General features: G+C 51.1%; 1 protein-coding gene across 1 annotated transcript in view; it reads right to left on the bottom strand.

The window, feature by feature from the left end:
• The window catches only part of LOC128684449 (uncharacterized), a 59,303-nt gene that overhangs the window by 21,072 nt on the left and 23,117 nt on the right, over positions 1-15,114 (bottom strand). The window contains exons 2-3 of the mRNA XM_070097482.1: positions 3,822-3,890; positions 3,441-3,574 (exon numbers count right to left, since the gene is read on the bottom strand). Of these exons, the coding sequence (XP_069953583.1) occupies positions 3,441-3,574; positions 3,822-3,890 (203 nt within the window). The remainder of the gene's footprint in view (positions 1-3,440; positions 3,575-3,821; positions 3,891-15,114) is intronic.

The raw sequence follows: 15,114 nt of genomic DNA, 5'->3' as shown, positions 1-15,114 counted from the left end.
TTGTACACCAACGCTGATGGAATAACAAATAATTGGGAGGAGTGGCATGGAAGGGTCAAAGAGGCATCACCGGACATCACAGCTCTCACAGAAACCAAGCTCATAGGTATGATAACAGATGCCATCTTTTCAATGGGATATTAGATCCTGAGGAAAGACAGAGGGAACAGAGGGGCAGAGGAGTGGCACTGCTGGTCAAAAACCAATGGGATTTTGATGAGCAGGAGAGAGGAAACTGGAGAAGCAAGAGATTACATAGTAGGAACTCTTTAGTCTGGAGGTCCCAAGGTGGTAATTGCAGTGATGTGTAACCCACCACAGAACAGCAGGAGACCAAGGCAAGAGTATGATGAGAGTAATAGAGCGATGGTTGACATATTCGCTGAAGTGGCAAGAAGGGCTCATGCGAGCAGGGCAAAGCTACTGATCATGGGTGACTTCAACCACAAGGAAATCGATTGGGAGAACTTGGAGCCACATGGGGGCCAAGAAACGTGGAGGGCTAAGATGATGGAGGTGGTACTGGAAAACTTCATGTACCAATACGTAAAGGACACTACCAGAGAGAGAGAGGAGAGAATGAATCAGCGAGACTGGACCTAGTATTCACCTTGAGTAGTGCAGATATTGAGGACATCACATATGAAAAAACCCTTGGAGCCAGCGATCATGTGGTTTTAAGATTGGAATACACAGTAGAGTAACAAGTGGAGGGGGAAGCAGGAAGAGCTGGACGAATAAAGCCAAACTACAAGGGGGACTACACGGAAATGAAGAACTTCCTGAGCAAGGTTCAGTGGGACAGAGAACTGGCAGGGAATTCAGTAAACGAGATGATGGAATATGTGACAACAATATGCAAGGAAGATGAGGAGAGGTTTGTACCCAAGGGTAACAGGAATAATGAAAAAGTCAGGATGAGCCCGTGGTTCACCTAAAGGTGCAGGGAGGCCAAAACCAAGTGTGCTAGTGAATGGGAGAAGTATAGAAGGCAAAGGACCCTGGAGAATAAGGACAGCAGTCATAGAGCCAGAAATGAATATGCACAGATAAGAAGGGAGGCCCAACGACAATGTGAAAATGACACAGCAGCGAAAGCCAAATCTGATCCGAAGCTGTTGTACAGCCACATCAGGAGGAAAACAACCGTCAAGGACCAGGTAATCAGGCTAAGCAAGGAAGGAAGGAGGAGAGATCACAAGAAACGACCGCAAAGTATGTGAGGAACTCAATATGAGATTCAAAGAAGTGTTCACAGAGGAGACAGAAGAGACTCCAGAAAGACGGAGAGGTGGGGTACACCACCAAGTGTTGGACACAATACATACAACCGAGGAAGAAGTGAAGAGGCTGCTGAGCGAGCTAGACACCTCAAAGGCGATAGGGCCGGATAACATCTCTCCATGGGTCCTGAGAGAGGGTGCAGAGGTGCTATATGTACCCCTAACTGCAATATTCAACACATCTATCGAAACAGGGAGATTACTTGAGGTATGGAAGACAGCAAATGTAGCCCCAGTTTTTTAAAAAAAGGAGACAGACAAAAAGCACTACACTATAGACCAGTATCACTGACGTGTATAGTATGCAAAGTCATGGAGATTATCAGGAGAAGAGTGGTGGAACACCTAGAAAGGAATGATCTCATCAACAACAGCCAACACAGTTTCAGGGACGGGAAATCCTGTGTCACAAACCTACTGGAGTTCTATGACAGGATGACAGCAGTAAGAAAAGAGAGAGAGGGGTGGGTAGATTGCATTTTCTTGGACTGTAAGAAGGCGTTTGACAGTTCCACACAAGAGATTAGTGCAAAAATTGGAGGACCAGGCAGGGATAACAGGGAAGGCACTACAATGGATCAAGGAATACCTGTCAGGAAGACAGCAGCGAGTCATGGTACGCGGCAAGGTGTCAGAGTGGGCGCCTGTGACGAGTGGGGTTCCACAGGGGTCAGTCCTAGGACCGGTACTGCTTTGGTATTTGTGAACGACATGACGGAAGGAATAGACATCAAAGTGTCCCTGTTTGCAGATGATGTGAAGTTGATGAGAAGAATTCAATCGGACGAGGACCAGACAGAACTGCAAAGGGATCTTAACAGACTGCAGGCCTGGTCCAGCAATTGGCTCCTGGAGTTCATCCCCACCAAGTGCAAAGTCATGAAGATTGGGGAAGGGCAAAGAAGACCGCAGACCGCAGACCGCAGACGGAGTACAGTCTAGGGGGGGCAGAGACTACAAACCTCACTCAAGGATAAAGATCTTGGGGTGAGTATAACACCAGGCACATCTCCTGAGGCGCACATCAACCAAATAACTGCTGCAACATATGGGCGCCTAGCAAACCTCAGAACAGCATTCCGCCATCTTAATATGGAATAGTTCAGGACACTTTACACTGTGTACGTTAGGTCCATATTGGAGTATGCGGCACCAGTCTGGAACCCACACCTAGCCAAACACTTAAAGAAACTAGAGAAAGTGCAAAAGTTTGCAACAAGACTAGTCCCAGAGCTAAGGGGGTATGTCCTACGAGGAGAGGTTAAGGGAAATCGACCTGACGACACTGGAGGACAGGAGAGATAGGGGAGACATGATAACGTCATATAAAATACTGAGAGGAATTGGCAAGGTGGACAGAGACAGAATGTTCCAGAGATGGGACACAGTAACAAGGGGACACAGTTGGAAGTTGAAGACACAGATGAATCACAGGGATGTTAGGAAGTATTTCTTCAGTCACAGAGCAGTCAGGAAGTGGAATAGTCTGGGAAGTGATGTAGTAGAGGCAGGATACATACATAGCTTTAAGAAGAGGTATGATAAAGCTCATGGAGCAAAAAGAGTGACCTAGTAGCGGCCAGTGAAGTGGCGGGGCCAGGAGCTGTGACTCGACCCATGCAACCACAGCTAGGTAAGTACACACTATCCTACCTACTTATATACATAAATCAGTATTATTTCTTCTTTACGCCATAAGAGGGACGAGAATTGGGCGGGAAAAAGCTTGGATAGGATAGAATAATGTGAGCACACAAGAGGTGATAGATAAGACAGGTTGGGATAGACAGGAAGAAAATGATAAGAAAGGTTGTGAGCAGACAGGAAGGGAGAAGTAAAAAATGTTGTGGATAAAGAGGAAGACAGAGGTAAGAAAGGAAGTATATGAACAGGAAGACAGCTGTGAGGAAGCCGAAGTCACCCGGCCACTTTAACTGGATTTTCACAGTTTTTTTTTTTTTTTCACAGAGACGAGAATTTCATTTTAACTCACTAATAAATATGTTCCAGATTATTCTGGAGAGAGATAGAGAGAGAGAGAGAGAGAGATAGATAGATAGATAGATAGATAGAGAGAGAGAGAGAGAGAGAGAGAGAGAGAGAGAGAGAGAGAGAGAGAGAGAGAGAGAGAGAGAATGCTGTGAAGATAGTACTCACTCTGAGGATGTACTCGCAGGGTGCCGAGACATCAATATGCGCCTTGGCGGTTATGTGTAGGTGAGTGTCGTCATCAAAGGTCCCCAGCAGGGCGGTGGAGGTCGTCACGGAGTAGTCATACACATAACTCCTTCCTGTACCATAGAGCGAGTGCATTACCATTATTCTCCTGCTCTCTCTGCTCCATACGGCTATAATCACACACACACACACACACACACACACACACACACACACACACACACACACACACACACACACACACACACACACATACATATATGTCTTTAGGATGATTTACATTGTTGTTTGTTACGAGGTCTTTAAGAGTAGAGGTTGTGGTTTGTTCTGAGGTGTTCAGAGATTAACAGTTTACTTTACCTGTTTGGTAAAAAAATGTGTTGTCATCTTTGCAGTGAAGCGCACATGAGGTCCGTTGACCGGTTGGCCCTGTGGGAGACACCAAGAACATTCTGAGCCAAACAAAATGGTGAGCCAAACAAAATGGTGAGTCAAACAAAATGGTGAGTCAAACAAAATGGTGAGTCAAAGAAAATGGTGAGTCAAAGAAAATGGTGAGGTAGAGAAAATGGCAATAGGTAAAGAAAACGGTGAAGGACCGAATGAAAACAGCGAGACATTAGAAAAACAAAAAAAGAGTAATGACAATTCTCTCGACAAAGTAAGAGACCAAACTCTACCCACCAGACCACACTAGACTGACTCTACCTACCAGACCACACTGGACTGACTCTACCTACCAGACCACACTGGACTGACTCTACCTACCAGACCACACTGGACTGACTCTACCCACCAGACCACACTGGACTGACTCTACCTACCAGACCACACTGGACTGACTCTACCCACCAGACCACACTGGACTGACTCTACCCACCAGACCACACTGGACTGACTCTACCCACCAGACCACACTGGACTGACTCTACCCACCAGACCACACTAGACTGACTCTACCTACCAGACCACACTGGACTGACTCTACCTACCAGACCACACTGGACTGACTCTACCTACCAGACCACACTGGACTGACTCTACCCACCAGACCACACTGGACTGACTCTACCCACCAGACCACACTGGACTGACTCTACCTACCAGACCACACTGGACTGACTCTACCTACCAGACCACACTGGACTGACTCTACCTACCAGACCACACTGGACTGACTCTACCCACCAGACCACACTGGACTGACTCTACCCACCAGACCACACTGGACTGACTCTACCTACCAGACCACACTGGACTGACTCTACCCACCAGACCACACTGGACTGACTCTACCCACCAGACCACACTGGACTGACTCTACCCACCAGACCATACTGGACTGACTCTACCCACCAGACCACACTGTACTGACTCTACCCACCAGACCACACTGGACTGACTCTACCCACCAGACCATACTGGACTGACTCTACCCACCAGACCACACTGGACTGACTCTACCCACCAGACCATACTGGACTGACTCTACCCACCAGACCATACTGGACTGACTCTACCCACCAGACCATACTGGACTGACTCTACCCACCAGACCACACTGTACTGACTCTACCCACCAGACCACACTGGACTGACTCTACCCACCAGACCATACTGGACTGACTCTACCCACCAGACCACACTGGACTGACTCTACCCACCAGACCATACTGGACTGACTCTACCCACCAGACCACACTGGACTGACTCTACCCACCAGACCATACTGGACTGACTCTACCCACCAGACCATACTGGACTGACTCTACCCACCAGACCATACTGGACTGACTCTACCCACCAGACCATACTGGACTGACTCTACCCACCAGACCATACTGGACTGACTCTACCCACCAGACCACACTGGACTGACTCTACCCACCAGACCATACTGGACTGACTCTACCCACCAGACCATACTGGACTGACTCTACCCACCAGACCACACTGGACTGACTCTACCCACCAGACCATACTGGACTGACTCTACCCACCAGACCATACTGGACTGACTCTACCCACCAGACCATATTGGACTGACTCTACCCACCAGACCATACTGGACTGACTCTACCCACCAGACCACACTGGACTGACTCTACCCACCAGACCATACTGGACTGACTCTACCCACCAGACCATACTGGACTGACTCTACCCACCAGACCATACTGGACTGACTCTACCCACCAGACAATACTGGACTGACTCTACCCACCAGACCATACTGGACTGACTCTACCCACCAGACCATACTGGACTGACTCTACCCACCAGACCATACTGGACTGACTCTACCCACCAGACCATACTGGACTGACTCTACCCACCAGACCATACTGGACTGACTCTACCCACCAGACCATACTGGACTGACTCTACCCACCAGACCATACTGGACTGACTCTACCCACCAGACCATACTGGACTGACTCTACCCACCAGACCATATTGGACTGACTCTACCCACCAGACCATACTGGACTGACTCTACCCACCAGACCACACTGGACTGACTCTACCCACCAGACCATACTGGACTGACTCTACCCACCAGACCATACTGGACTGACTCTACCCACCAGACCATACTGGACTGACTCTACCCACCAGACAATACTGGACTGACTCTACCCACCAGACCATACTGGACTGACTCTACCCACCAGACCATACTGGACTGACTCTACCCACCAGACCATACTGGACTGACTCTACCCACCAGACCATACTGGACTGACTCTACCCACCAGACCATACTGGACTGACTCTACCCACCAGACCATACTGGACTGACTCTACCCACCAGACCATACTGGACTGACTCTACCCACCAGACCATACTGGACTGACTCTACCCACCAGACCATACTGGACTGACTCTACCCACCAGACCACACTGGACTGACTCTACCCACCAGACCATACTGGACTGACTCTACCCACCAGACCATACTGGACTGACTCTACCCACCAGACCATACTGGACTGACTCTACCCACCAGACCATACTGGACTGACTCTACCCACCAGACCATACTGGACTGACTCTACCCACCAGACCACACTGGACTGACTCTACCCACCAGACCACACTAGACTGACTCTACCCACCAGACCATACTGGACTGACTCTACCCACCAGACCATACTGGACTGACTCTACCCACCAGACCACACTAGACTGACTCTACCCACCAGACCATACTGGACTGACTCTACCCACCAGACCACACTGGACTGACTCTACCCACCAGACCATACTGGACTGACTCTACCCACCAGACCACACTGGACTGACTCTACCCACCAGACCACACTAGACTGACTCTACCCACCAGACCATACTGGACTGACTCTACCCACCAGACCACACTGGACTGACTCTACCCACCAGACCATACTGGACTGACTCTACCCACCAGACCATACTGGACTGACTCTACCCACCAGACCACACTGGACTGACTCTACCCACCAGACCACACTAGACTGACTCTACCCACCAGACCATACTGGACTGACTCTACCCAACAGACCATACTGGACTGACTCTACCCACCAGACCACACTAGACTGACTCTACCCACCAGACCATACTGGACTGACTCTACCCACCAGACCACACTGGACTGACTCTACCCACCAGACCACACTAGACTGACTCTACCCACCAGACCATACTGGACTGACTCTACCCACCAGACCACACTGGACTGACTCTACCCACCAGACCATACTGGACTGACTCTACCCACCAGACCACACTGGACTGACTCTACCCACCAGACCACACTCGACTGACTCTACCCACCAGACCACACTAGACTGACTCTACCCACCAGACCATACTGGACTGACTCTACCCACCAGACCACACTAGACTGACTCTACCCACCAGACCACACTAGACTGACTCTACCCACCAGACCACACTCGACTGACTCTACCCACCAGACCACACTCGACTGACTCTACCCACCAGACCACACTCGACTGACTCTACCCACCAGACCATACTAGACTGACTCCACCCACCAGACCACACTGGACTGACTCTACCCACCAGACCACACTGGACTGACTCTACCCACCAGACCACACTAGACTGACTCTACCCACCAGACCACACTAGACTGACTCTACCCACCAGACCACACTCGACTGACTCTACCCACCAGACCATAATGGACTGACTCTACCCACCAGACCACACTGGACTGACTCTACCCACCAGACCACACTAGACTGACTCTACCTACAAGACCACACTGGACTGACTCTACCCACCAGACCACACTAGACTGACTCTACCCACCAGACCACACTAGATTGACTTTACCTACCAGACCACACTGGACTGACTCTACCCACCAGACCACACTAGACTGACTACCCATCAGACCACACTGGACTGACTCTACCCACCAGACCACACTAGACTGACTCTACCTACCAGACCACACTGGACTGACTCTACCCACCAGACAACACTGGACTGACTCTACCCACCAGACCACACTGGACTGACTCTACCCACCAGACCAAACTGGACTGACTCTACCCACCAGACCACACTAGACCGACTCTACCCACCAGACCACACTAGACTGACTCTACCCACCAGACCACACTGGACTGACTCTACCCACCAGACCACACTAGACTGACTCTACCCACCAGACCACACTGAACTGACTCTACCCACCAGACCACACTGGACTGACTCTACCCACCAGACCACACTAGTCTAACTCTACCTACCAGACCACACTGGACTGACTCTAACCACCAGACCACACTAGACTGACTCTACCCACCAGACCAAACTGGACTGACTCTACCCACCAGACCACACTAGTCTAACTCTACCTACCAGACCACACTGGACTGACTCTAACCACCAGACCACACTAGACTGACTCTACCCACAAGACCACACTAGACTGACTCTACCCACCAGACCACACTCGACTGACTCTACCCACCAGACCATACTGGACTGACTCTACCCACCAGACCACACTAGACTGACTCTACCCACCAGACCATACTGGACTGACTCTACCCACCAGACCACACTGGACTGACTCTACCCACCAGACCATACTGGACTGACTCTACCCACCAGACCACACTCGACTGACTCTACCCACCAGACCACACTCGACTGACTCTACCCACCAGACCACACTAGACTGACTCTACCCACCAGACCACACTGGACTGACTACCCACCAGACCACACTGGACTGACTCTACACACCAGACCACACTGGACTGACTCTACCCACCAGACCACACTGGACTGACTCTACCCACCAGACCACACTCGACTGACTCTACCCACCAGACCACACTAGACTGACTCTACCCACCAGACCACACTGGACTGACTACCCACCAGACCACAGTGGACTGACTCCACCCACCAGACGACACAGGACTGACTCCACCCACCAGACGACACTGGACTGACTCCACCCACCAGACGACACTGGACTGACTCCACCCACCAGACCACACTGGACTGACTTCACCCACCAGACCACACTGGACTGACTCCACCCACCAGACGACACTGGACTGACTCCACCCACCAGACCACACTGGACTGTCTCCACCCACCAGACGACACTGGACTGACTCCACCCACCAGACGACACTGGACTGACTCCACCCACCAGACGACACTGGACTGACTCCACCCACCAGACCACACTGGACTGACTCCACCCACCAGACCACACTGGACTGACTCCACCCACCAGACGACACTGGACTGACTCCACCCACCAGACCACACTGGACTGACTCCTCCCACCAGACCACACTGGACTGACTCCACCCACCAGACCACACTGGACTGACTCCACCCACCAGACCACCCTGGACTGACTCCACCCACCAGACCACACTGGACTGACTCCACCCACCAGACCACACTGAACTGGCTCCACCCACCAGACCACACTGGACTGACTCCACCCACCAGACCACACTGGACTGACTCTACCCACCAGACCACACTGGACTGACTCTACCCACCAGAACATACTGGACTGACTCCACCCACCAGACCACACTGGACTGACTCCACCCACCAGACCACACTGGACTGACTCTACCCACCAGACCACACTGGACTGACTCCACCCACCAGACCACACTGGACTGACTCCACCCACCAGACCACACTGGACTGACTCCACCCACCAGACCACACTGGACTGACTCCACCCACCAGACCACACTGGACTGACTCCACCCACCAGACCACACTGGACTGACTCCACCCACCAGACCACACTGGACTGACTCCACCCACCAGACCACACTGGACTGACTCCACCCACCAGACCACACTGGACTGACTCCACCCCACCAGACCACACTGGACTGATTCCACCTACCAGACCACACTGGACTGACTCTACCCACCAGACCACACTGGACTGACTCCACCCACCAGACCACACTGGACTGACTCCACCCACCAGACCACACTGGACTGACTCTACCCACCAGACCACACTGGACTGACTCTACCCACCAGACCACACTGGACTGACTCCACCCACCAGACCACACTGGACTGACTCCACCCACCAGACCACACTGGACTGACTCCACCCCACCAGACCACACTGGACTGACTCTACCCACCAGACCACACTGGACTGACTCCACCCACCAGACCACACTGGACTGACTCCACCCACCAGACCACACTGGACTGACTCCACCCACCAGACCACACTGGACTGACTCCACCCACCAGACCACACTGGACTGACTCCACCCACCAGACCACACTGGACTCCACCCACCAGACCACACTGGACTGACTCCTACCCACCAGACCACACTGGACTGACTCCACCCACCAGACCACACTGGACTGACTCCACCCACCAGACCACACTGGACTGACTCCACCCACCAGACCACACTGGACTGACTCCACCCACCAGACCACACTGGACTGACTCCACCCACCAGACCACACTGGACTGACTCCACCCACCAGACCACACTGGACTGACTCCACCCACCAGACCACAGTGGACTGACTCTACCCACCAGACCACACTGGACTGACTCCACCCACCAGACCACACTGGACTGACTCCACCCACCAGACCACACTGGACTGACTCCACCCACCAGACCACACTGGACTGACTCCACCCACCAGACCACACTGGACTGACTCCACCCACCAGACCACACTGGACTGACTCCACCCACCAGACCACACTGGACTGACTCCACCCACCAGACCACACTGGACTGACTCCACCCACCAGACCACACTGGACTGACTCCACCCACCAGACCACACTGGACTGACTCCACCCACCAGACCACACTGGACTGACTCCACCCACCAGACCACACTGGACTGACTCCACCCACCAGACCACACTGGACTGACTCCACCCACCAGACCACACTGGACTGACTCCACCCACCAGACCACACTGGACTGACTCCACCCACCAGACCACACTGGAGTGACTCCACCCACCAGACCACACTGGACTGACTCCACCCACCAGACCACACTGGACTGACTCCACCCACCAGACCACACTGGACTGACTCCACCCACCAGACCACACCTACCCACCAGACCACACTGGACTGACCAGACCACACTGGACTGACTCCACCCAACAGACCACACTGGACTGACTCCACCCACCAGACCACACTGGACTGACTCCACCCACCAGACCACACTGGTCTGACTCCACCCACCAGACCACACTGGACTGACTCCACCCACCAGACCACACTGGACTGACTCCACCCACAGACCACACAGACCACACTGGACTGACTCCACCCACCAGACCACACTGGACTGACTCCACCCACCAGACCACACTGGACTGACTCCACCCACCAGACCACACTGGACTGACTCCACCCACCAGACCACACTGGACTGACTCCACCCACCAGACCACACTGGACTGACTCCACCCACCAGACCACACTGGACTGACTCCACCCACCAGACCACACTGGACTGACTCCACCCACCAGACCACACTGGACTGACTCCACCCACCAGACCACACTGGACTGACTCCACCCACCAGACCACACTGGACTGACTCCACCCACCAGACCACACTGGACTGACTCCACCCACCAGACCACACTGGGCTGACTCCACCCACCAGACCACACTGGACTGACTCCACCCACCAGACCACACTGGACTGACTCCACCCACCAGACCACACTGGACTGACTCCACCCACCAGACCACACTGGACTGACTCCACCCACCAGACCACACTGGACTGACTCCACCCACCAGACCACACTGGACTGACTCCACCCACCAGACCACACTGGACTGACTCCACCCACCAGACCACACTGGACTGACTCCACCCACCAGACCACACTGGACTGACTCCACCCACCAGACCACACTGGACTGACTCCACCCACCAGACCACACTGGACTGACTCCACCCACCAGACCACACTGGACTGACTCCACCCACCAGACCACACTGGACTGACTCCACCCACCAGACCACACTGGACTGACTCCACCCACCAGACCACACTGGACTGACTCCACCCACCAGACCACACTGGACTGACTCCACCCACCAGACTGGACTGACTCCACCCCACCTGGACTGACTCCACCCACCAGACGACACTGGACTGACTCCACCCACCAGACCACACTGGACTGACTCCACCCACCAGACCACACTGGACTGACTCCACCCACCAGACCACACTGGGCTGATGAGTATATCTACTCAACACTATTTACCACCGAGGTTCGAGTCCTCAAGTACTGACGACCCTCAACAGGTTAAATTACGTTACTTATGTTAGGAAACAAGGTTTAACACGAGGTAACGTGACCTCAAGTTGGGGTTAATGAGGTTACTTTAATATCTTAATGGATTAGAGTTTGTGACTGGTGGTGAACAAGTTACGTCCAGTCTTATAACCCTCGTGTAGTCGATAGGTTTCAAACCGTTTTAGCTATATTATCTTAGCACCGTAGCTTTGTTAATCACTCCATACCCATCCTGTGGACAGTAGTGACCTCTACACCCAAGGTGTGGGTAGCAGTCAACAGATTACTTAAGCACATAATGGGTCCAGGAACTAGGCCATAACATTTGTGTAAGCTAGGCAAGTTACAGCAGTAATGGAACATTTATAAATATATTTACTTGAGAACGATAATAATTTGTAATCGTGAATTCAATCTACTGAAATTGAATATGGCTAATTTTTATCTGCTAATGTAGGAAAAATATCCATGGTACAAAGTACTAATAACATGGAGAAATAGAGCCAGTGTTGTCTGCAGTGTTGTATTTGCCTGTTGTGCGGCCGAAACGATACCCAAGTGTTGTATACGTGTCTTATTTATGTACTTAACGCTTTTCTAAACCAATAACATAATATGTGCGTGAAGAGGCTGGAAACACGGCGATACATGATATATCTTATCATCCGAAGTTGTTAAGGTAATTCCTGAGATTTTTCTTCTGAGTGGTATCCTTCAGCTTATTATCTGTCTCATGTTGATCACTCCCTGATAACTAATATTAGATAGCAATGTGATAGTGATGTGTGTGTTAATAATGCCGAGTGTCTCTATGTGCGTCTTTGGTCGGTCTGAAAGATAAATTGGGATTTAATTTAACATTGAGCTCAGTTTTCTGGCCAAAAGCGATTTCCCGGGTTACAAAGGTGGTTCCTCAGGGTACAAAAGTGGTTCCCCAGGGCACAAAGATGGCTCCTTAGGGCACAAACACGGTTCCTCAGGGGACAAACACTGTTCCCGAGGCACAAAGATGGTTCCTCAGGGGACAAACACTGTTCCCGAGGCACAAAGATGGTTCCTCAGGGGACAAACACTGTTCCCGAGGCACAAAGATGGTTCCTCAGGGGACAAACACTGTTCCCGAGGCACAAAGATGGTTCCTCAGGGGACAAACACTGTTCCCGAGGCACAAAGATGGTTCCTCAGGGGACAAAGATGTCAGCTACGTTGTTTGTGATGTCGTCAAGCAGTGAGCTGATATTATCTCGCAGAATAAGAACTGAATATGTCTTTCAGACGTTGATAGCGGCAGTACCCGAGGACACCAGCTGATAGAGGCAGCTGACAAACATGATAACCAAGTGATAACTCACTGACCTGGAGCGATACAGAGGTCAAGTGAATACTGCGACTTGACAGATAGACAGATCAAATAAACACCTGCAACAAAGACCTCTCAACACCTGCAACGAAGACCTCTCAACATCTGCAACAAAAACCTCTCAACACCTGCAATATAGACCTCTCAGCACTTACAGCACAGACCTCATTAACACCTACAACACAGCCCTCTCAATACCTGCAAAACAGACATCTCAGTACTGCAAAACAGACATCTCAACACAGCAGATCTCTCAACCAATGCAACACAGGATCTCTCAACACCTACAAAACAGACCTCTCAACAATGCAACACAGGCCTCTCAACGCCTACAATGCAGACCTCTCAACACATGCAACAGAGACCTCTCAACACCTGCAACACAGATCTCACAATACCAGCAACAAGAGAAACACATTTACGTCTGTACACCAGAAGACAAGGAATCTAGTGGATGGATGGAGAGACTGACAAAATTGGAATAAGCAGGAAAAAATTGATAGAAAAATAATAAATATGGAAAACATGTAACTTTGAAAACTGAAATAAAAGTAACGGGAGTTTCAGAACAACAAATGCAGAAAATACTAAAAGAGAAAACTGATACAGTGAAGAAGAGAGAAGTCGCAAAGGTTGGTGGAGGAGCTTATGAGGATATGTAAAAGAAAGAATAGTATGAACCATGGAACAGGTAGGGTTTAAACCCATGTTAAGTGATTCGATTTGTTTACAATCGTGTTTTTACATAGTAAATATGCTCAGAACTTGGAAGTGGACGTGTCTGTAGATGGATCTATGAGAGATGAGGTGAGCCATGGAATTAACAAGGGGAAAAAAGGTGGGTGACGAGTTGAGACATATCTAAGACAAAATACTTTATCAATAGAGACAGAAAGGGAAGCGTACCACAGTACATTGGTGCCAACACTACTGTATGGGTATGAATATTGCAGCGAGGAGGAGGAGGAGGAGGAGGAGGCGGCTGGAGGCAGTAGAAATGTCGTGTTTGAGTGCAATGTGTGGTGCATTACAGAGAGAAGTTGGTGCCCGGAGATAAGAAGGTGTGGAGTTACCAAAGTTTTATTCAGAGAGGTGAGGAAGGGCTGTTGAGGTGGTTTGGACATTTAGAGAGCACTGAAAGAAATAGGATAACTAGGAGGGTGTATCCATCTAGGGTGAAGGGACTGAGGGGTAGGAGTCCTCCCAGGTTGGGAGGAGGGAGTAAATGAGGTTTTGAGTGCTAGGACTTGGGCACCCAATAGGCTTGTGAGAGCGTTAGATTGAAGTAAGTGGAGGCAAGTGGCTTTTATGACTTGACATGCTGTAGGAGTGTGAGCAAGGTAATATTTATGAAGGGATTCGCGGAAAGCGGTTAGGCGGACTTAATTCCTGGAGGTGGGAAGTACAGTGCGTGCTTCATGAAGGAGGGGATGAGGATGTTG

Source organism: Cherax quadricarinatus, chromosome 4 (genome assembly GCF_038502225.1).
Source record: "Cherax quadricarinatus isolate ZL_2023a chromosome 4, ASM3850222v1, whole genome shotgun sequence".
Classification (NCBI taxonomy): Eukaryota; Metazoa; Arthropoda; class Malacostraca; order Decapoda; family Parastacidae; genus Cherax; species Cherax quadricarinatus.
This window is presented reverse-complemented; position numbering and strand designations above follow the sequence as displayed.